The sequence below is a fragment of the Centropristis striata genome, chromosome 9 (assembly GCF_030273125.1).
Source record: "Centropristis striata isolate RG_2023a ecotype Rhode Island chromosome 9, C.striata_1.0, whole genome shotgun sequence".
NCBI classification, from domain to species: domain Eukaryota; kingdom Metazoa; phylum Chordata; class Actinopteri; order Perciformes; family Serranidae; genus Centropristis; species Centropristis striata.
The window spans coordinates 8,328,375-8,353,125 of record NC_081525.1 but is presented as its reverse complement, the minus strand read 5'-3'; the positions used below and the strand labels follow the sequence as shown (position 1 = coordinate 8,353,125).

Below are 24,751 nucleotides of genomic sequence, written 5' to 3'. Positions count from 1 at the left end.
TGGGGTTGGCTCGCAGACAAGTTACAAAGTGGATCCTGTTGAAGAAATCCTAATGAAATGTTTTAATCAAACCCCCACCCCCTGCAAAGCGTGCACATCCCTTCCATCTCTTTTCTACCATTGTTTTCCTTCAAACGTGTTCAAACTGTGAGATATCACAAAAAAGAGACTCATTTCAATTTGCATACTTGCTTTGCCAACAAAGAGAATCTGCTGTGGTGAGTGTTCCAATCATGGATACGGACACACACTGCACGGAACCACGCACACATGCATACGGACACCCACACACACACACACACACACACACACACACCAGGCTCAGGTAGGTGACCGTTACAGCTCTGGCATCCTGCAAAAAGCGAGCAGATGTTTAGGGCCTGAATCCTCTGTTTTGTCCCAGTCTCCAATGAAAACGGCTGCTGAAACTCTCAAGAAAGATTAGCCATGGGAGTTCCCACATCTCATCAAGCTTACTGTATCCTCCAAAAGACAGGGTGAGAGTCAAGATCCAACACTGCAGTCAGTAGCCAGGCCTCTAACTCTGAGGGGAACGTGTAATTCTGGCAGTCACACAGATTTACAGGAAGTGCTGCAGTACAGCTTGAAAGACATGCTCCCAAATCTTGTGAAGACAGATAAATGTGTTCCTCAAAAACGCACAGATTGGTAGGAAAGGCCAATAAATGAGGCTGCTTCGGATGTTCCTTTTTAATAAAATCAATCGAGATATTAAGTCAAAGTGGCAAGAGTGGTAATTTAGTTAATTTAGCTCAAGAACTCACATAATTCATCACATAATCACATAATTTCTTGCGTAATGTCAAGAATATCAGCAACCATGGCTTCTATGGAATTATCTCTTTCACTGAATGACACGTTTTCTAATGCTGCCAATTCAACTCCATATCAGTTGAGGTCCTAACATCTACAATATTTGTTATTCTATTGATTGAATGCTTGTAGAAGAAACAATAAAGGGACCCGCCATCACACACAGGTTCCAAATTGCCGCAGGACACACAGGACCAGACTGTGTACGTCATACCTTAATGTAACCACCAGTAGTGCTTGTAATGAAAAATGCCTTTGACTCAATGTCTCATCATTTTGTTGACTCTTTTTTAACATCATGCCTCAGGGAAAAAACACTTTGAAATATGAGTAAATTACGAGTATGTTTTCCTTTTTGCTTGACTGGTGGTTTTCCAATGTCGGCTCCTGTTTTTTCAATATGGAGTTGCTTTGATTTCTTAAATAAGTTTATTATGTGAAGTTGACCAAATCTCTTTTGAAGACATTATACTGCAGTCAATGAGCTAATAGTGTATCTTTGGTTAAATAAGGTTTAATTAGGTTTTCTCTCAGAACCACAAACAAACGTTTGTTTTCTTAGTAGATGCTATAAAAATGCAAATAGCTCAATACATTTGGCATGTGGATTTTTATTTTTCTAATATTCATAATACTTGTAGGCATTTGGGAAAATGTTGTATATATATATATATATACATTCTATTTCATTCCAATCTTTAAAAAATTATTTGTCACAGAAATTGAACTTGTGTCTTTTCTTTTTCCTTCTTTTTTTAATGATTTATGTCATTATTACTGTGTTATTCTGCCCAAAAGATATTTTTGAGTTGTGCCCACTTCTAGCCAGGATCCCTCTCAGAAAATCTCATTTTAAACTCATTTGACAAGTGTGTGCTATACTCCAGCAAAAAAGTGAAAACAGCAGCAGGGATACACAGCACTCTCTGCCATTGATCCGCTGGGGCTTTCGGTCAAGTAATGACGAGACATTAAACCTTTGCAGATGACAGGAGTCATCACAGCAGACTTGTTAAGTATTTTTGCAGCTGAAGTATTTGATATTCAGTGGTGCTTACTGAATATAGCCTGTCATTATGACGGGCAGTGGGCGTAAAAACGTTGTAGAGTTTGATCCACTGTTGGCTGTGCCTCACTCGAACGGCCATTTGTTTAACACCCTCCTTTCTCTATCGAATTGGCAGAACATAAAAGACTTCCAAACGGATATTTCCCCCCTGCAGAAATAAACAGGACCTTGTCATAGGCATCATTTAGAAGATAAATGGCAATCTGTGTCCTTTGTCTCTACTCAAACAAAGGTTATGTTTCCTGTGCAAATACATTGGATATTTTTGAAACATATGAAAGAAAAATTGTGCGTCACATGGCAAGGCTGAGGCGATTGTGCATGCTGCCTGTTTATATCACCAGAGAGACATTCCTAAACCTTGAGGGCCCCATAACGGATGATTCTGAAAGCAGGAAGAAATGTTTCTGACAGCTCATACCGTTTTTAATTTAACTTAAAATTATGATTACCTTGGTGCTCTGAGAGAATGCCTGGCAACAGTTTTATAATTTGCAAGGATATTATGAAAACACTAGAAAATAAAATAGTAATTTAACAGCTTAAAATCTACCTGCATGAATACATAAGGTCTGCGTTTGTTGTTTGATGCCACATCGTGCCTCTCGCTGGTATTATTCTTGGCATTTGCCTGCTCAGGGAGCGAAAGTCCTCATTACATTCATGTGTGGGAAAATCTATTCCCCCATCATTTGCACTCTGCTCACAATTCCATTGAGAGGACCTCACAGGAACAAACAGAGCTTTCATTTTATACAGAGGTTCCAAACAGCCCCGGGTTATTGGTGGCCCACGTTGTGCAAAATCATATTTGAGTGGATTCACTGCAGCCCGGGCGCCTGCCTACCGCTTGGATTGAAAATTCTTTCTTGTTGTATCACCCAAGATTTCATTTGTTGTTTCTAGATTATGTGAGGGCTTCCTGCCTCAAGGAGGAGAATTTTCTAACATCGTTTGATGAAAAGCAGTGTTTGCATAAGGTTGGAAATGTGACATAATGCCCTTGTAAGTGAAAATGGCATGTATCTGATATCTTCCAGGCAGCTGATAACAAAGGCTTAGTGGATGGCTTTGTTTGGGGCGATAATGTGATTATAAGGCTGCTGCAGACCTGTCTGAAAACAATGAATGTTTATAGACAGGACTGTCATAGCAAGTGTGCGAAAAAAAAAACAAGGAGGATGTGACTCAAAAGTGGGTTTTGAGAGGTATTTGAGGATGCAGAGGAGGAAGAGAGTGGGTTGTTTGAGGAAGGAGAGACAAAAGAAAAAGACAAAGGAGTGCGAGAGGAAGGAAAAGAGAGCAAGTGAGCAACAGGGAACAGAGAGTGTTCTACTGCATCAGCTTTTTGGACAGCTGCCTGTAGGATGATAGGATTAAAGAGTATTTTAATATGACCTCTGTGCTCTATTTTGCTATTAACACACCTCGCACTCCCCTCAGAGAAAGGTCATCCCATACACAACATGCAGCATGTAAAGCAAGGCAGAGTTTCACCTGTTATATTTAGTCAAAGTGGAAGTGAAGGGTTGTTTTGGAATCGGCTAACAAAAATGCACTTTTAGCTGTTTTGAGGCCAATTTTAATGCAGCATAGACACATTGTCATGAATTAGCATAGAGAAATATATTCTCAAACCTTTAAGATAATAAGCTACAAGTTTAGTGTCAGATTTTGTCAAAACCGCACACAAAGTGCTCACTGTGTGGCCCTCTGCTGCAGGAATGTTGCCGTTCTTGAGCTCATCATATGGCAGAAGATGACAGCTCCGTCTCTGTGCAAATAAACTATTCAACACTGCTGCAATGAGAACAGAAATTGCAAAAGGACTCGTTCACAGTTTCACTGCATCAACCACAAGAGAAGTTACGAGAGAACTGGGGAGAATTTGCTCCGTCTTGGTGTTGAGTAACTTTATCCCTGCCTCTATTTACTGTTGGCAGCAGTGCTCTGTGTGCCGGTTTATACCGTAGATTGTAAGGAACGGACGATGCATCTCCACTACCTCCTACTGTATAAAAGTAAAGCCAATTATCCAGGATTTGGAGCCAGACGCTGTGAACTACTGAATGGGTGTCAAGTTGCCACCCAAGTCCACGACCAATCATGACTCAGTTACAGCTGTCCATCCTGATGCTACACCCATGCACTGCAAAAAAAAGCCAACTTGTATTTTTTGGCCTGAAACAGTGATTTAAGTTGGTAAAACTTGGAAATATAAATTATTGACATTGAGGGCAATAATGTAAGTTAGCACAGCAAAGCAAGCCAGTTGTATGTTCAAAAACAAGTTTGTGGTTCACAACAAGGCACAGTTCTGCTCTTATTTCTTTGTTGTGAAATTCGGTCATTAGCGAAAGCTAGCGGCTAACTTATGCTAGCGGCTAACTGATGCTAACAGCGCTGCTTGTTACAGCTACAAGAGTAGCCATTAGCGTATCAATGCTAACTCAAAATTGTGGTCGCAACATTAGCTGACATTTCATAACGGCGTTACAATCGGGCCAATTCAGCACATTGCAGAAGTTAGCAGAAGCAAGGATTAAAAGTTATTATAACTTATAATGTAAAATTATAAGTTAGTACAACTTACAGTTGAATTGACAAAAATCTGAATTCAGAGTTGAGCAAACTCTAAAACAAAACTTAGAATATTTCGTTTAATTGTCCATCTTAAAATTTTATCGAAGTTTGTTGCCTTGAAATTTTGAGTTCACCCAACTTTTCTTTTTTTGCAGTGTGTTTAATGGGATAAAAATACCATTTAAAACCAAACCTATCAGAAAAATACTTTGAACAAGCATCAGTGTGATATGAACTACCTATAATGACAGAAACCATCTTTGGGAAAAGTTTATTTGACATACTTTTTATACTTTGTCCGTGTCCTATCCACTTACATTGAGTGGGTGGAGTTTATGACCTATACTGCTGCAACCTCCAGAAGTGATTGAGGTGTTTTGGCTTCAATTTTTGCGGAGCTGTCAAGCTGTCCATCTTTATATGCAGTCTATAGTTCAGTACTTGATGTGAAACATCAGAGTAAGTTTAATGTGAACAGAGACTTTGTGTCCCACATTGTGAATATTATTGTTCTGCTTATGATTTGGCTGCAAAACCATGTTGAACCATCACAGTCTGGACCTGTCAGGGTTGACAGTTGGGATATAAAATAATAAAGTGTGTGATTTTTATTTTTCATTATAATTATTGGCCTTCTGGTAAAGTCTCTGCCAATAACTCCCAATAACATTATTTGAAATGTGTGATTTTTACAGGCCAATCAAATGCTTAAATGTTCGGGTGCTTTGTCAGATGAAAGCCCATTTCTTTTTTGAGGTTTGTCTAATCATTGCATACCTGTTTTCTGGTGTGTTGTTTTTGTCTTCCTACCTGAAAAGAACGAAAAAAAAAACATGTGGAAAAAGTTGTTATGTATGAGGTAATCTGACTCACTGGGTGTTGACTGTTGGGATAAGCCTGCCATTGCCTATTTCTACTATCTCCAATATCTGTTATGCAGGGACACTGTCTCTGCATCACCCGAGATGATTGTGATTGGTTTCTAGAAAGCCAGAGCTTTTATTCTCTGCAGCCAGACCTTTCTCCGCAGTGTGAGATGTGTGATGTATTTGGTCTTTGTTGGATTCATTAAATTTATGATCTAATATTGAAACATGATCTGGACATACCATAACACAAATAGTCTCAGTTTAACCAGAGCCTCCTCAGTTCTGACCATGGAAAAGCACTGCAGACTATTGAAAGGGATTAATGCAAATACTATAATCAGAGCAGGACTCATTTTCAGCCGGAGAGTTTCTTGCCTTAGACCAGCCCACTTTAGTTTACAACCTGTTTTACTGGAGAAATATGGCTTTATTTTGTAAGCCAACTAATGTACAGTGCACTGTTTTTCTAGGATATCATCATTTCCAATGCAGTGTTAAGAACTATAGCTTCACAACTTTCTTTTTTTCTCACAAACAGCCTGCAAGAACGAGAAAATTTTAAGTGAGTTTGGCACATTTGGTTAGGATTTAATTTTTTTCAGGCCTTTTCAGTTACACCTTTACTCTTTTTATTGTCCATATGGTGTTTTTAAACCATTTCTCTTCATTTCTCACACTGCAAAAAAAGAAAAGTTGAGTGAACTCAAAATTTCAAGGCAACAAACTTCGATAAAATTTTAAGATGGACAATTAAACGAAATATTATATATTATATATGTTTGGTTTTTGAGTTTGCTCAACAAAAGATTTTTGTTAGCTAGCCGCTAGCATCAGTTAGCCGCTCGCATCAGTTAGTCGCTAGCATCAGTTATCTGCTAGCATCAGTTAGCCGCTAGCATCAGTTAGCCGCTAGCATCAGTTAGCCGCTCGCATCAGTTAGTCACTGGCATCAGTTAGCCGCTAGCATCAGTTAGCCGCTCGCATCAGTTAGCCGCTCGCATCAGTTAGCCGCTAGTTTTCACTAATGACCGAATTTCACCTCTTTTCACAACAAAGAAATTAGAGTTAGCAGAACTCTTGTCCCTTGTTTTTGAGGAGACAACTGGCTTCATTTGTTGTGCTAACTTACATTATTGCCCTTAATGTCAATAATTTATATTTCCAAGTTTTACCAACTGAAATCACTGTTTTAGGCCAAAAAATACAAGTTGGCTTTTTTGCAGTGCACTTCCATCTTCTACCTGAGCATTTTTTTCCCAGTTGCACATTTGAGGTGAACCTTTTTTCGTTGCATCTGGCTGCTTAGACATGGCATACCCTCTGGCGTCAAAAGGCAGAGAACCTGCTCTTAATAAGGGAAGGCAGACAAGTCGGTCTATGTGGGCTCATAAGATTTGTGAGCAACGAAAAATCTCAGCAAGTATTAGAAGATGTTTCAAAAGTACGTACGATCATCATTTAGCTCGAGAGCTGAAACTGGATGTGGCTCAGTTCATGGAGTACGTTCGTAAGACACTGGTACTTTTCCTGTGCCTCCTCCACTGAGATTATGCAGCTGTCCAATCAATCTATAAAATGATTGTGTTTACCGAACCTGTCACTGTCTCTTGCTGCCCAACAACCAGGCAGGTCCATCGGGAATCTTTCATTTTCTCTCCAATAGGCACTCTGTCCCTGGATATGACTGGTAGTTGGCCGCAGGTGAGAAGAAAAAGAACATGGATTGAAAAGGACAATATCTGTGGTTGATTTTTACATTTTATTTTCTGTCTAAACTACAAATACAGACCAAATAGTTTGGTCTTTTTCTATGAAAATAAATTATTCATAAGGAGATTTACAGCCAAATAAGGTGGGGTTTTTTTTAACAGTAAACAGCAAGAACTTCACATATTTTTGCACTGAAATCCCATTATTTAGATTGCTCACTAAACATAAAGATAGTGTATACACACACACACATACAGACACACACACACACACACACTCCAAATTTCCAAAAGGCCAGCTCTATTCTTATTATAAAGACTCAATTAAAATCATCCAGAAGAGATAGCAGGTTAAATATTGAACATTTAGGCATGCAGGAGGAACATATGATCGCATTTAATATTACGTTTTAAATCTGTTTCTTTCTATCTACCTCCAGCTGTTGTGCACTCTTCCCATGCTGTCTGCTGTGTTTTCTGAGAGTAATGATTTTTGAAACCCACGCACATGTGCACACGCCCACACACACGGTCATATGGCTGAGTTAACTTGACAGATTGTCATCAGAATACTGTAATGGGACTCAAACCCCAACACACACACACACACACACACACACACACACACACACACATGCACACAGCAAAGGAGTGTCACTGCGGGGAGATATGATTGACGGGTATCGAGATGGTGATGGATACTAATGTGCGCCCTGGACAACAGTCTGAACAGCAGGTAGTCTGATAAAACACTGCAACCGAGACTTTGTATTTTACCAACAGAAGTGTGCCTCTTTGTGTGTGTGTGCGTGTGTGTGTGTGTGATTTGCATGCAAGTACAACTCATAATAGTTGCTCTTACAGTAAAGCAAGTGTTGAAATATGATGAGTACAATTTTGAAAACAGCAGCACAGCAATTACACGCTGACTTACAGGGATGAATTCACAATTAGAATCGTAACTTTTACCAGTTTAGAAGCAATTGTACTCGGCGAGACTTTTATACCAGAATATCTGTGTAAATCACAAAGTAAGGCTGCAACGGAAATGTGTTATATCAAGTCTGCAAAACTTCTTGTTCTGGTTTTGTATAGGAAAATCCTAGCTCCCAGGAAGCGATGACTCATAACAAAAGTAAAATAGTTTGTTCTAAAGAAGCTCAACTGTTGTCTCCTCAAAAGGAAGATTGATTGATGCACCGCACAACTTCTAAGTGCTGTAACTTTCTTTTATTTGGTGATTTTTTTTCTCCACCAGAGCAATTCAGTCTTGAAGAGTGTAGGGTAGCATAGTTACTTCTAAGATTGATCAATCTCTCATTCATTTGAACAAATTATCATCAAATCCTTAAGTGTCTAAAATGTACGAAACATTACAGTTTTATCTGATAATTCAATTAACATTTTGTAATCCCAACAGTCTGACATTACTTATTTTTCTCTTTCTGTGTGAAATAATTGTTTTGCCAAAGGGTTGGTTATTTATTTATTTGTTTTGGATCAGATTTAGTATTTGTCCTCCACTGTTATCTAATCATTAGAGTCAGCCAAATATTATTAGGTAGATTGATATTGCAGCATCCCCAGACGTGTGTGTAGGAAGCCTCCTAGCATCCACTGGGGCATCACACGTACTGATTTCTAATGCTGTGCTTTATTGTGTACAGCACAATATTTCTATACATATAGAGAGGGTGTCTTCATAATTAACATGAACAACAAATTTTAGCAATGTGAAGCCCACTCAAAATCTGTGCATATCCTGCCTGATCCCTATTAACTTCAGTGAAAATGATAATGCTTGCAATTAAATGTACTGCAGTTAAACAACTGAAGTTGAATGAAATGAGAGAGATGAAGAAGAACGGTGGTGAACTTTCATCCGTCCTGGTTGAATTAACTTGAAAATGTACATCTGTTATAATAACTTGGTTGAGTTAAAGGTCATTCCATGGACTTTTTTTTTTTTTAATCCTTACAATATATATGTAATAAGGTCATCTGCACACTACTGTAGTGTGACACAGCAGTTCACAGCTGCAGGGCATCTTTATTAGCCAACATGGTCTCACAGGAATCCGTGAAATAGCCACGGATTTGCTTAACTCAAAATCCGTGGAATAGCCACGGAATCACTCAAATTTCCGTGAAACTGACACGGATTTCGCTACAATGCAAGTTAATGACAGTCATATCCCGTGGCTATTCCAACATACAAAGTGATTATGTACATTCACTGAGTGAATATTTAGAAAATAAAACATATATTTCTCGCTAGAAATGTGATCAAAATCCATTTTTATGCAGAAATTAAGTCAAAATATTGATTTTTTTCACAAAACTGTCTCAAAAGAACTGTTTCAAAAGAACTGTCCGCCATGTTTTTTGTTCTGACCGCCAGAAAGTCACGTGACTTGGAACAAACCAATAGCCAAGGGATATGACTGTCATTAACTTGCATTGTAGCGAAATCCGTGTCAGTTTCACGGAAATTTGAGTTATTCTGTGGCTATTCCACGGATTTTGAGTTAATCAAATCCTTGGCTATTTCACGGATTCCTGTGAGACCAGCACTATATTTGATTATCCTTGCTAACTTTTTAATGATGTAAGGGAGAAATTTCATATTGCTGTATTTATGATGTCAGTGGATGATTTAGTGGGCAGACTGCATTGTTTATATGTGTTGTTATACAGAAAAGGTTTCAGGAGTCACCTGAACAGGTGGTAAATTGGAATATGTCAATGAGAAAATGATGCTGGTGTTCCACAATATTTCTGTATCCACACATTCACTATTTCCACAGTTAGTTATTGCCAGTGAATGTGGTAAGACTGAGTGACACTGTGTGCACTACTGGTGAAGGTTCATCCAATTTAAACTGAGTGTTGTGGATCAAAACAGGAGTGAGTGTGGTGGCAACATAATGAAGTGTCTTTGATCAAGACACTAACCCACAATTTTCTGTCAATTAGCGTTTGGTGCTTGCATGGCATAGTAATGTGAAAATACTGCCCTGTGAGATAGTATTTCTTTTTTACAATTAACACTTAGAAATGACAAAGGCACTTGACAATAGCAGGATAGTACAACATGTACAACATGCAGTAATGTGCTGCCCACTCCTTCTTGCATGGTGTGCTCACTTAAAAAGGATGGGTTAAATGCAGAGGTTGAATTTCCCCATTGTGGGATTAATAAAAGTAATTATTATTATTATTATTCATAATAATAATAATAATAATAATAATAAACTACACCATGGTATTTCATTTTCACTCTTGTTCTTAAGATGTCCTTCATTTACTAAATGAACCAAAACACTCATAAGAAGGAAGATCTTGGGTTTATAATAAACATAATAAAACATGAAGCTCAAGATATTTAGTCAATTCTGGTCTATAGATAAATCCATCAAGTGCATCTTTGGATGGATGGAAAAAACAGCACTGAATGGAAATGCTATTGACTCTTTACAAGGTCCCAACCAAAGATCAAGATGAAATATTTTAGAACGTGTGAATTGTTACTTAGGTGTGTAAATATTATATTTTTACTGTTTTTTTTCATTTGCTCCTTGTTTTAGCGCCACTCTGACAACATGTAAAGGCAAGTCACAGAGAGGACAGAGAAAAAGAGACAGTGTTTACAAAACTTACAGCTGGACAACGTCATTAATTTCGTTGCTAGGAAAAAGATGCATCTGTCTCATGCTCAGAAACATTTGCTATCTCACAGTCTCCCTGTTCTTTTACCATGTGAAGTATTTATCACATTCATTGATGAGTGGCATGCTTTTCTGTGCAGTGAAAATTCATTGTGTCGCTGCACAAACCATGGGAACATATCTGCAGTGGTGGCATTGTCGCATTGTGTTAAAAGGGGCCTTGAGCTGACTGCTTCAAGTACCTTGAACAACAGTAAATAGCATATATGGAATGTATTTAAAAATAATAAAACAAAACCGTGAAAGGAGCAGCAGGAAGTGAGTGTTTGCCTTTTGAATTGACATGTCAGTTCAAGTCCAGCTTCCACACGGAGCTGTTAAAGTTCTGTTTTTCACTTCTGTTGGATGTGTGTGTTTGTGTGTTTCCTTATCTGTGTGTCTGTGTGTTCCTCTAGGTGCTCGGGGGGCGTTGAGGTGATGCAGGTCCCCCGATCATCCCAGTGGAGGAGCCAGCTGACGACGAGTGGCTTTGGCTGCTGAACGCCCCCCTCCCAACCATCACCACCCTCATCCCTCCCTCGCTCCCTCCATCTCTGATGGCTCTATGGGGCGTCGTCAGCCTCAGCCTTCACTGCTGGGTGTGTTTACGGTCTGTGGTAACGGCAGCAGCAGCAACAGCCAGCCTCCCCAATGACAAGCCCGGGGGCCCCCTGGACTGGCTCCTGTCTGATAAAGGACCTTTCCACCACTCCCCAGAGTACATCGACTTTGTGGAGAAGAACCGGCAAGGCTTCTCCACCAGATACAAAATATACAGGTGAGTCACAACAGCAGGATGTAGAGGCACTTCAAACTTTATTTAATCCTGCTGTATAACTGCTCCTTTCATATGCATGACAAACCTCCAGCAGCCACATCAAACACTCTCCATGGTTGTCCTTCCAAAGATCAACTGTGTGTAAATAAAGGCCACATACATAATATGATTATGTTTATGTGTTGACATATTTAGATTAGGACAACTCACAAAGTCACAGTAATTTGTCATTAGCCTCTGCCGGTACTCAACAGCACTTATAGCTGCATGGTAAGATTCAGCTCATTTAACATGAACAAACAGCTCAATGTTTATTTGAAGCATTAGCAAAAGATGATGAAGATGACATGAGCCACTGGCACTAAGAAGACATTAATGCTAGCTGACCAGATACTAGCATGCTGACAGCCCAGTCAGATGTACCACTAATTGAAGGTGCAATTTGGAATAACTTGAAATACTGTCCCCTGTCCTTTGAGCAAGTATTGCATGTATCTATTTATTTTTTCCATTATTTTTGGGCATTTTTATGCTTTATTGATAGTGACAGAAAGAATGGAAGGTGGAGACACAGTGAGCCAATGGGACGCCCCACGTAATTTATAATTTACTAAATGCAGCAATTAAACTCGTCATGCAGTAAACTTGCAATGTCCTAAAATGACATAGGGAACTTCCCAAACTAAAATTTAGGCCATGCAACACCAGAACTGAGAGACTGTTGCAATGGACGTGTCCCCGGAGAGTCTTATCTCCACCCCAGGAGAGATTACTCGCCCAGCAGAGTGCACAGATAGCAGGAGCCGGGCCGAGAGGAGGCAGGGGGATGCCATGCAGAGTCAGGTTTGCAATCTGCATGGTCGCCATGGAGCTAGCAGGCTGCATCGTCTATTCTGTCACTTCTTCACACACTGTTGATTGTGTTTGTTCATTTTTAGAAGGTTTAAACTAAAAAAATCCAGCCAAACCTTACAAATTGCACCTTTAAACTGCAAATCTGCAGGTTAAACAGCAAAGACATGAGCCAAGTGTTTGAAAGAAATAGTTCTGGGAAAATGCTTCGGACTTAATTGCTTTTCTGTCAAGAGCGAGATGTGAAGATCAATACCAGTCTTGTGTCTGTATAATACGTTTGATGCTACAGCTACCAGCCAGTAACTTAACATAAAACCTGTAAACAGAGACACTAGCCTGGTCCCCTAGAAGTTATGTGAACACACAATGAAAGTGCATTTTCAATTATATTTTAAGGGAAACATATTCTCCCGGATTAATTTGTTGATGATGTTGTAAGTCCACGTAGGGAGAAGGTTGGGGTGGATGGATGTGTTAAACAAATGGTACTTTGACCCAGAAGCCCACTGTTTGTGTCCAGTGTCAAACCAACATTGACTTATTTCACTAATGCAAGTACAGCAACAAACATATTTATATTTACAAAAACCATGATATTTGAAATTAGTTTTATTTCCAACATGGTCTCACAGGAATCTGTGAAATAGCCACAGATTTGCTTGACTCAAAATCCGTGGAATAGCCACGGAATCACTCAAATTTCCGTGAAACTGACACGGAATTAGCTACAATGCAAGTTAATGCAGTCATATCCCGTGGCTATTCCAACATACAAAGTGATTAAGTACATGTATTTAGAAAATAAAACATATATTTCTCGCTAGAAATGTGATCAAAATCCATTTTTATGCAGAAACTAAGTCAAAATATTGATTTTTTCACTAAAAATGAGAGAACTGTCCGCCATGTTTTTTGTTCTGACCGCCGGAACCTTAAAAGTCATGTGACTTGGAACAAACCAATAGGAAAAAATATCCATGGAATAGCCACGGGATATGACTGTTATTAACTTGCATTGTAGCGAAATCCATGTCAGTTTCACGGAAATTTGAGTGATTCCGAGGCTATTCCACGGATTTTGAGTTAAGCGAATCCGTGGCTATTTCACGGATTCCTGTGGGACCAGGTTCTTTATTTCAGTTCCTAATTTTAACCATGTGTTTAAAACTGTGACCATTCTCAAGCAGAAAATACATTTAGTTTACTCAAACATTAGATTCAGAATGCAGCTTTATTGTTTGGAGACAGTGTTGAGCTTGGCCTATAGCTGGGACCAAAATAAACAAAATCTGCCTGTCCAGCTCTAAAGCTCCCTCATTAACTGGCAATTTGTTGTCCAATTGTCCCTTAATCAATTGTCATTTACATGCATGAATAAGTTATTTATATATTATTATTTCATATGAACCATGCAGTCATGAAAGTGTTTGACCCCTAAAAGGTTAAACTATTTTCAAAGCCATGAAACAGTTAATTGTTCACAGCCACAGCTCCCCAAAGGTTGAGGACCTCCTATAGCCATCAGATAAAGTCACTGCAATAATTATGCATGATCATTTCATCATCATTAATTCCATAGTGTATCCTGGTTTGGCGTAAAATAATCTGTGTAGGGAGTTTTACAATATAAACACAATGATTCAGCATCTTTCTTGGATGTTTCATTAACACTGAATATTTTCTGTAAGTACAATAACGCTATTAACAGTCAGCTGGTGCATATTTTGAGCTCTGATTAAGAGAAAAATATAGATTTAGATACAGTACAGGCCAAAAGTTTGGACACACCTTCTCATTCAATGTTTTTCCTTTATTTTCATGACTATTGACATTATGTACTTAACAAAAAAGAGTGAAATAACTGAAAACATGTCTTATATTCTAGTAAGCAAAGGGTGGCTACTTTGAGGAATCTAAAATACAAGACATGTTTTCAGTTATTTCACACTTTTTTTGTTAAGTACATAATTCCATATGTGTTTATTCATAGTTTTGATGCCTTCAGTGAGAATCTACAATGTAAATAGTCAGAAAAACGCATTGAATGAGATGGGTATGTCCAAACTTTTGGCCTGTACTGTAGGTGTTCATAATTTGTGTGAAACATGAACTTTAGCAGCCTCAAGCCCACCGAAAATATGTCCTTACCTGACCCTTAATCAAGCTCTCTTGTGAAAATGATATTGCAGTTTGCAGTGAAATGTGCTGCAGTTAAATCAAGTGAAGTTGAATTAAATGAAAGTACATCTGTTATAATATGTAGATTATGGAAGCGATTAAAGTTTAGGACAAGGTCATTCTCAGGGCATTTTATCCTAATAACATACGCAGTGTGTGTTACTACAGCAGTGTTTACTGCTGCAGCTGCAGAGGGCTTTTATAAGCTTTTCCTCTCTAACTTTTTTTATTGTAACATCACTATATAATGTAAGGGAGAAATTCAATACTGCTGCATTTCCGATATTAGTTCACACAATGGACAGTACGCTTTATGAAAATCCTATTCATGGTTATTTAGTAGGCAGACTGCATTATTCAGACTGTTGTCATGCAGAAGAGGTTTCTCACAGACGATGTTCACAAGATATCTGGCCCGTGCCTCGACAGAAGCAGACATGATGTATTTTATGCAGGCACGTTGCTATCTGCTGGCTGTACATCACGTTCTGCTGCCTTCTCAGCCCTCGGGGTGTCACCTGATCAGGTGGTCAACTGAAATATGTTGATTAGCACTGGAAAAAAATGATGATTTGTCATGACAGCAACACAGTCTGAGGTATCGGCATGCGACCGAATTAGTGGAGATTGTGTCATGAATCATATCCGTCGTCGTTTAGGAGGATGTTGTCCAGGCTTCAGGAAATAGACGGACAGGGTTCCTGACATCTATGGATCGGTGCAAGGATGCTTTATGGCTCCGGTGATCGTCTGCCGCGTTAGAGCTTTTTAATACTTCCTTCTCTGGCAAAAGGCAGCGATCCATTGGAGCCGAGCTGCATGGGCGGCAAGATTAATAGTCTTATCATGTGGCCAAGTGATTAGTGAGCTCTTAGTACTTATTACTCTGCATTATCACAGAATCCCCTGAGAGGCTTCTGTCAGCTGCAAGGTTGTGTTTGAGGCTCTCTAGATTACCTCAATGCGGCATTGATTAATAGTGATGATATTAAAAGGAAAAACTAACCTAAAAAGTAAATAGCCTGTAAATCTTCTTAAATTGAATTCAGTTGGATTCAGTCCCATTCGATTTCAGAAAGGAATCTGACACAGACGGGAGGGATACAGCTGTGGGTACGCTTCTGTTTTTTCTGTTTTTTTTGCGAACAATATCTCTCTTTTAGTGCCTGCGTTGGGGAGGTGAAATGTGGTGATGATTTTCTGGAGCTCACACACCTGGAGCTGGTTCATAAAAAATTCAGAAGGGTTGTTTTATTAAAGAAAGTGGGTCCGATGCAATATTCTCTCAAGGGGGCCAAACTTGTTAGCTATGCTTACACTGTGAAACAGAGGTCCTTAAATTTCCAAATCCAGCTCTAACCCTCATGTACAAACAAGAAGACGGAGCGATTCTCTGTGGAAACGCTTCCCAAACTCTCTGCCTTCTGTAAAAGGCAAAGAAGTGTCTACTTGTTACTCCCTGACACAGGTTGAGATGTCAGTTTTTTGGTGAACTTAGAGTGTTTCATTTGAACAATTGCAGAAAGATACTTCTTACTTTTTGTTCGACAAAATGTGTCGAACCTCTCAATGCATGAGTTGGTTAAGCAGCCGTACAGGTAAGTTTTCTGATTCAGATGAAAAGTTTCAAATTCTACATAAGCATTCAAATACTATAATAATATTATATAAGTATTATATAATTTACAGAATTATATTACAGTGGTAGCTGTGTAGATTACCGGCTCATTAAGAAATGACAGTTGATGGGTGAAAATGTACAAAATATACAGGAATAAGACAATAAACTAATTACTTACATGATTACAAGAATATCTACTAAGTCACACAAGGTCAGATATTTGTGAGAAAAAAAAAGGAGTAAGACTTCCTAAAAACTTCCACAGCACAGTAGCTGAAGCTGCTATCAACACAGATGTGAAATCATCAACAATAAGTAATTGCTTTACACTCAAAACGAATGACACTCAATTAAAACTTGTGCAAAAAATAACCCTGGGGGGTGTTAGAAATGAGTGAGTTACATTGCATATAATGTCAATAAGCATCACTGTGCATCAACACATAATAAATTAAAACAATGGGACTGATCTCCAATTAGTTTATTCTGCAAACCGGAGCATGTAGGACAAGCCCACCCTTTGAGTTTAACTTGATCAAAAGACAGCAGCTTCCTGTTTGATATAAGAGCCACTTCAACCACAATGAACAACAGCAGATTTCCCAAACCACAGGGGAGTCTGCAGGTGCTCTGAAGAGGGTTGAGGTGAATGTTTTAGAGCGACTCCCTCAGCGGTGCTTCTCAACATCCCACTGCTACATTCTTACTGATGTTCTTTGTCTCGCCTCGTCTCCTGGAATATCCTCAGAGGTCTTGGCACCTCCAAGTTGTCTTTGTGGTAAATAAGTTGGTGAGGGAATGGTAATAAATGGTAGCCTTTCACTGTTAAACCCTCTTGGATCACTTTAATATACTACCCTTTAAGGCCATTAAGGACAAAAATGTTCACTTCCAAAATAACGCTATAAAAACTTACAGATTCATATTTTGTTCTACTCGTTTCTACATATACCTCTTAGACAGTGATTCCCAACAAGGGGGGCCCGACCCCCCCAGGGGGGCGCCAAAGATCCAAGGGAAGTTGCGAAGCCCTCTTGATTTTAAGGGATGTAATAAATCTAATGTGTTAAATATTGATGAGTCAGCATTTAATTCATTAGTGGGCAGTGGCGGTTCTAGACCAGTTTTACTGTGGGGGCCAAGGAGGGGCCTGTGTTTAATCAGAGGGGCACATTAACAAATGGAAAAGATTATATTTAAGCATTCAAAACCTTTATTTTAGCGATTTAAAAATGTCATTTAAATATATTTGGAAAGATACAAATACATTGATTGAAACAATGAGACTTACCAACAATAACAATTATTTTTGTACGACAATGACATTTGTCATTTTTGTGCACAATCACTTTCTTTTATTTTGAAAGCTTTTATTGCACAATAAGCTATTATACAATGTACACATTCTGGGTTCATTTTGTGTACAATAAGATATTGTTGATTGAAAATAGAAAATAGGTAAGAATTGTTCCGTTGTTCATCGTTATAAATTTATCATTTTATTATTAATTTGACACAGGGGCCACAGCAGGGGCCAAGGGCTTCTTCACAGGGGCAGTGGCCCCTGTAGGCCCCTGTGTAGAACCGCCACTGTTAGTGGGACAAAAACAACTAAATTAGGGATACATTAAACATTTATTCATTTATTTAAATAGAAAAATCACTACAGAAAAGTTTGAAAATAAAGGCTATATCGCAAAAATAAGGACATGTGTCCTACAGTACACAGGTAGCCTCACCCTTACAACAGAAACACAGAGCTAATGGGAAAATGGCGAAGCGTCAGGGAGACGAAAATGCTGAATATCTCAAAAAGAAAAAGAGAGGGTACCATGAAAGTCACATTGAGTTCGGCTACATAGAGGCAATTGACAATGGGGGGGTCGCCAAAGTTTACAATGGTAAAGATGTGGGTCCCTCAAGAAAAAGGTTGGGAACCACTGTTTTAGACAACTTCAGCCCTGCTCAGAACTACCAAACATTCAACCACTTTGAGGATTTAATCCTTTAAGGCCAGTTTGATTACTTGATGTCATTTTTGGTATTTGTGGGAAAAAAACAACAACACAAAAATTAATTATTTTCCTTATAATAAATGGGGGTGGGGTGGGGTGCTTGGGGATTTTTATAGCAGTATTGGATAGATCAAAGATTAGCCAAAATATTGACTGTGATGCATTATTAGTTTTTGTTTAAAAAATTCAAAATTATTGCCAAAACAGAAGTGAAAAATGTCCCTAGTGATACCAGAGAGTTAAACACTTTGCCCCCCAGCCTCTGTTTAAGAAATCCCAAAAAGAATTGGCCTTTTTGTGGAGACATAACATTAGATATCTTCCCACATTAATTGCTCGGATTTTACTTTAATTCTCACTTTTATTCAATCTGTTAATGCTGCAGGCAACTGGAGACAATTTATCTCTGGTTAAGCTTTCTCTTTAAAGTTTGATTCAATATAGGGCATGAAAGTGTAAAAGGAGGTGATGATTCCACTGTACTGTAAATAGCGGGAAGTCTCATTCCCTTTAAATCCTCATTTCAGGTTCTTAGACACACTAGCTAGCGGCATGGATAGATGGTAGTGTCAGCCTGTTGAAATATATCCGTCTGGACCAAAGGGCTGAGAAGTATCAGGTGGATTGCCAGAAAAGTTTGCAGACATCCAAGGTCCCCAGAGGATAATACTGACTTTGGTGATGTCCTAACTTTTTCCAAAAGCACCACAGCAGTGAAATGCCATAACTTTTTTCATGGATTGCCATGAAATATGATTCGGATGTTGCTGTCACTCCCCCAGGATGAGTTGGAAAAGTCTATAAAGTACATTTATCAGGTCAGAATTTTAATTTGTCCAATAATTTAGTTTCTGACCAAGTACCTGCAAAACAAGTGACATGTCCAGTTAGCATGCTAGCACAATAAAAGATGGTGATCATGGTAAACATTATACCTACTAAACCAGGGGTGGACAGTTTATTTAAAGGGGCCACATGAGATACTGTGAAGGTTGCAGAGGGCCGGACCAATACTCTGAACTCAATTATGCTCAATATTATTTCATGGCTTTATAAAATGCAGTAAATTCTCTGATTTTGGGCTGCTACTGGTAAAAACACATGTTATGATAAGACTTTCCTATTTATTTTAAACACAGCATACATTCAAACCACAAAAATAATATAGAGCATGTACAGGTCCATCTCAATAAATTAGAATATCATGAAATAGTCAATTTCCAGTAGTTCAAGTAAAATAGCCCCAACCAAGTATTGAGTGCATATAGATGGAAATACTTTTCAGAGGCCAACATTTCCATATTAAACATACTTTCTAAAATTTGTCTTTTGTAATATTAATTTTTTTTGAGACACTGAATTTTAGTTCTTAATTAAATATAAGCCATAATCATTATAATTAGAATAAATTAAATAAATTAAGACATGAAATGTTTCATTCTGTGTGTAATGGGTCTATATAATGTGTTATTTCCACTTTTTGAATTTAATTACTGACATAAATAAAGTTTTCTATTATATTCCTATTTATTGAGATGCACATTTTATGTTCTGCAGTTGCAGCAATTTATTAACATTATGCAAAAAGCAAAAAGTGTTTTTGCCAATGTCACAGTGGTTTCATGGAACCAGTTTCTGTGCAGACATCACCATGAAAATAAAACTACTGCAGTTGTATTGATTTCTAATTTCCGGGTAACCTCACGCGGGCTGGACAGGGACAGCCAACGGGCCCCTAATGCCCACATTTGGGCTAAACCGTTAGCATGTTAGCATAGACGTTGTGATTGTCATACATGTAGCAAAGTACAGCTTCATAAAGCTGCTAACATGCCTGTAGTCTTTTACTCTTTCGGACTTAATGTCCCCTGCTTTTGCCTTGTCTGACTGCTGCTAACAGATACATTATTGATAAACTATATGCTACAGTTTTGTGAGAAACTGTTGCATGAAACAGCAGCTTTAGGATTATGAAACTTAAAAGTAAACAGTTTCTCTTGCTTTAGCCACATTATGTTATAAATTGCAGTTATTAAACAAAAAATGCTGCAAAGAAAAAAAAATGCTATTGTGTCAGCAGTTTCTTTGCTGAATACTACACATTGTGTTTCGTGTTACATCAATAATTGTCAGCGGCCATTGCTCAGACCCAACAATAGCAGCATGGACAGATAAATCTTAAGCTTGTGTTTGTTGTAAATGATCATTTTTGACCGTCACATCACTTTGTGCAGAAAAGAGGGCAGAGGTGATTGAAAGTGACAATATTATTTTCTGGTCTGGTCCTTCTCATGTGTAGTCCCGATCTCTACTAAATCCTAATAAATGCTTAATGACAGCAGAAGATGGATCACCAGAATTGGCGCTTGGAGTTTCAGTGTTTGAGCTACCTCAGCAGTGATAGAGTAATGAATTCACACCGCGTTAGCCCTCTACTTAATTTCCCGCCCTTCTCACTGATTGAATTTGAAAGAATTTTTAGCAAGTAGTGTGAAGGAAAAGGAAGAGGGTCTGTGTGCTCGTGTCTGTGTGTGTTTTTTTGGGATTCATCGGAGAGCATACCCATTGCTTCTAGTGCAAACACAATGTGGGCCTTCCGCCTCAGCCACCTGTCCTTGGGAAACAGTGCCAAGGGAAAGCAGCCACATTCACTAGGGTGAAGCAGGGGTGGTGACATGTATTTGGCTGCTTGCTCAACATATTGCATTTGGATGAATGCATGTGATTATTTTTATGGGATCAGATTTCATTATAAACATCATTTAACTGTGGAAATTCATTATGCTTATTAAATATTATTAAACTGCTTAAAGATTAGGCCGCTCGCCAGCGAATAAATCGTGGATACATGAAATAATAGAAGCAAAGCGGTGAAAGAAGTATTGGTATCCTTTTACTTACATAAAAGGAATAAAAATACTCCAATCACAAAAGTAAAAATTCTGTATTTGAAATACTACTTAATACTAAGATATCATTTAAAATATAAAATGTAAGTATTTCTTTTTTAGAAAAAAACTGGCTCTTGTAACATATGAATTATTATCTATTTACTGATGCATCAATGCATACATTTCCTGGCTTTGCTTTTCAAGGTGAAGCTCATTTAAACTACTTTTTTACAGTAATGTGTAGTCCAACCTCTGGGTTGGACACCATCCAAAGGGTCATAAGATAAATCTTGGGTGTTGTGAGATGATCAATGATGTAAGAAAAAAAAGAAAAGTTCTGCTGCAACAAATGTGCCTTTATTTTTTGGGGATTTTTCTCTAGTCTTTTGTGTAGAAAAGTGAAATGATGCAATAGTTCACAAAAAAAAAAAAAAAACATCTGGGAGGGTGCAAACAGCTCAATCACATCTGACATGTGATAAATGATCACAACAACACAATCCCTAATGGTTGCCTACTACTGCTTTAATTCTTAGCAGTGCATTGCATTACATAAGCTTGGAACATGTTCAGATCCGGAACTATATTTTAAATGAATACAATGGGGTAAAACATTTATTTTCGATCTGATAGTCGAGTGAAGTAGAAAGTAACATTAACAACAGTTTTGCTGCACTTCTACTTTATTTACTTACAGTACTTGAACAGACGCAGATATGATGAACCAGCCAAGAAAAAAAGGGGCCACTTTGAATTTGGAGAAAATTCATCAACTCCAACAGCTGGGCTATGATAGCGTCCAAAGTGTTAAACTGATGAAACGGATGTACCTTGGCGAAAAAAGGAGCAACGAAATTGATAATAGTAATGACTAAGCCGGTTGTAGGAGGATTGCAGCCCCTAAAGTCAACTTTGTGGTGAAACCCATTTCATTTCCTCCTCTCCCTGCAGGACGAACCATTTGGCCTATTGGGGGTTTAAGATAAGACAGGGCTAGCTTATCACAGTCAACGATAACTGAAGAAACGAACGACAGCGGGGATTTGCGAATACTCTTTCTATACCTGTTCTCTGCCCCCGCCGCTCTCTCTCTGGCTCCCTCCTTGTGTATTCCTCATTTTCCACAGAACGTGCTGCAGCTTTGAACTAGTGCTTTCAAGCTGCAAAGCACAACTCAAGAGACACAGTGTCCCATTTGAAGAGGTCATTTATTTGTATGGCATGCAATGAGGTAAAGATTAATAGCTACACTAGATATATCTGAGCAAGAGATTAGTCAAAGGCTTTGTCTGAATACTACAGTGTCAGCAAAAAGGTCAGTGAGTACCACATATCCATTTAACATCATTATGTTTACTTCCCACACTCTGCCTACAGTCTCTGCTTAATATTGTGTGGATCAGTGTCTTGGTTTGTGATTATATAACAGAAATTGAAATTGATGTGCGTTGCGATTCCTTGCCGCCACTTTATTGGAACTTGTGTGTGCAGCAGTGGAATTCTCTGGGATTTGCACTGTGTATCATTCAAACATCTGGGTGTTTGAGCTTTCCTCATTACTCCTGCTTTAATGTGATATATACCCTTTCAAAAGGCCACACTCCCTCCATCCATCATCAGCAGCCAAGGTTGTTCAACCCGTTCTGATTACAGCAGTCAAGCTTTTATTTTGGAGAGAGAGGAGGGCAACATTTGACTGATAGAACAACACAGTTCACATAAATTCACTGAATGTTTATTTCCTTGCCACACAATGCAATCTGACAAATTAAGGCCACAGTCAAGACAGTTAATCAGGTTTATTTTCACGGGGGTCCTGTGTGGTTTTTATGTCCATTTCTTATGGTTGCTTTCTAAACAGAATCAGAATGTAGCTCTTCAAAATGTTTTAGCACGAAACAGAGTGCTCTCTAAATAGACAGCTGGCTCTTTGAGGAACATTTTTGCCGTCCCTTTCTTCTCATATAAGCGTGATTATGTGAGTAAATTGGGGGCAGTGCCAGGCAGATAGTAAAAATTGGCACCGCACTCCTGTAGCCTCCCCGAGAAATTTCAAAGTAATCACAAGCGATCTGTTATAATTACAGCTGTGATATCTGTCTGTGACTTCATAACTGTCTCTTTATGCATTCATTGCTATGCAGATTTGTGACACAGGGAGAGTGCTTGCAAAAATAAATGCAGTCTTGCCCATGGCCTGATATCAAAGTTATCCTTTTTTAAAGCATCAAAGATAGTTGTGGTTTTCAAACAGTTTCTTCATTTCCCAAGTACATATTTAATTAGTTCTAGTTCTAGATACTGAAACAGGTTATTTCTCTGCAGGTGGGTTTTCTTATATCTTTTGCTAATTTTCACTTGCATCACGACATCATTAATACAAACACACATAAATAAACGGCCTTCAGCTGAGTTATTCTTACTTCCTCTAACTGATGATGAAACAGGACGAGCCCTGCTTCTAATCAAGGTATCACCTTCTTTGCTATCAATATTATATGAAGAAGATATTACTTTCAATATATATACTGTGTGCTTACATCAAATATTGATTTGATTTAGATTTTTCTTCTGTTTACTCACTTTGCATTTTGTTAACTGACAAAAATAAACTATTATTTTTATTTTGGAAAGCTTTATTATTTTACAGCATTTTTCACACCTACCTAAGACTTTTGCACAGTACTTCAGATTAAAAAGTAAACTTTTAGGCAGTCAAATAAACGAAAGACCTTTTATAGTGAAACATCCCTTGGCTTTATATGGCCTCTAAAATGAAATGTCACACTGTACATACTGGTGCCATTTCACAGTTTTACTGGCTTAAACAAGTTGATTTTATCAATATTGTTTAAAGCTAAATGATAAGACACAGATGACATACAGTATGAGCCAAATCTGTGTAGAAAATGTGACTTTTAACATTAGTATTGACTCTCTTTTCTGGCATCAATCTCAATTTCTCTGAGTTCATGGCTTTTCTGTTCTTTGTCTAATGGCCACACTGAACTCTGAAAAGACATGGAATATTATGTGCTAAAACAAGTCAAGGTTCAACACCAAGACATTTTTTGGGAACTACAGTGCTTAACAAATTTATAAGACCGCCTTTCATAAAAACAAGAAAACATAAATATTTTAGAAATCTAAATTTTTAAAACTAAAAAGTCATTTATTTGGCAAATAACAAAGTGAATTTATCTTTTATAGCCAGATGTGAGCCGGCTCACTGGGCTTCTCTGTGAAGTCAGAAATGAATCAAGCTGAACATTCAACCACTAAAACAATTTTTTGTTGAGGAATGGAAGTCAATAACTATCATTTGACATATTAATCAAGGAATTATAATGTGTTTTACTATTTTTACAGGGTTTTTTTGTAAAACAGTGAATTTGAAAATTCATAGATAACAATAATTATTATATTTTCGCATACAAAATATAATTTGGGTTAAAGGGCTTCAAAATACTGCTGTATTAAGCATTACAGACATATAAAACAAATTTGGACAATTACTAATACTAATTACTAATCTAATACATTTGTTAAGCACTGTACCTTAAAATTTAGATGCCTATAAATTGATGCTAGAAGAAAATGCTGTTGTTGCTGATGTTAATTTAGGGCGGCTGTGGCAGAAAA

General features: G+C 38.1%; 1 protein-coding gene across 1 annotated transcript in view; it reads left to right on the top strand.

Annotated features, from left to right (window-relative positions):
- The window catches only part of LOC131978005 (BMP/retinoic acid-inducible neural-specific protein 3-like), a 64,236-nt gene that overhangs the window by 8,228 nt on the left and 31,257 nt on the right, over positions 1-24,751 (top strand). The window contains exon 2 of the mRNA XM_059341495.1: positions 11,188-11,549. Coding sequence (XP_059197478.1) covers positions 11,329-11,549 — 221 coding nt within the window. The 5' untranslated portion in view covers positions 11,188-11,328. The remainder of the gene's footprint in view (positions 1-11,187; positions 11,550-24,751) is intronic.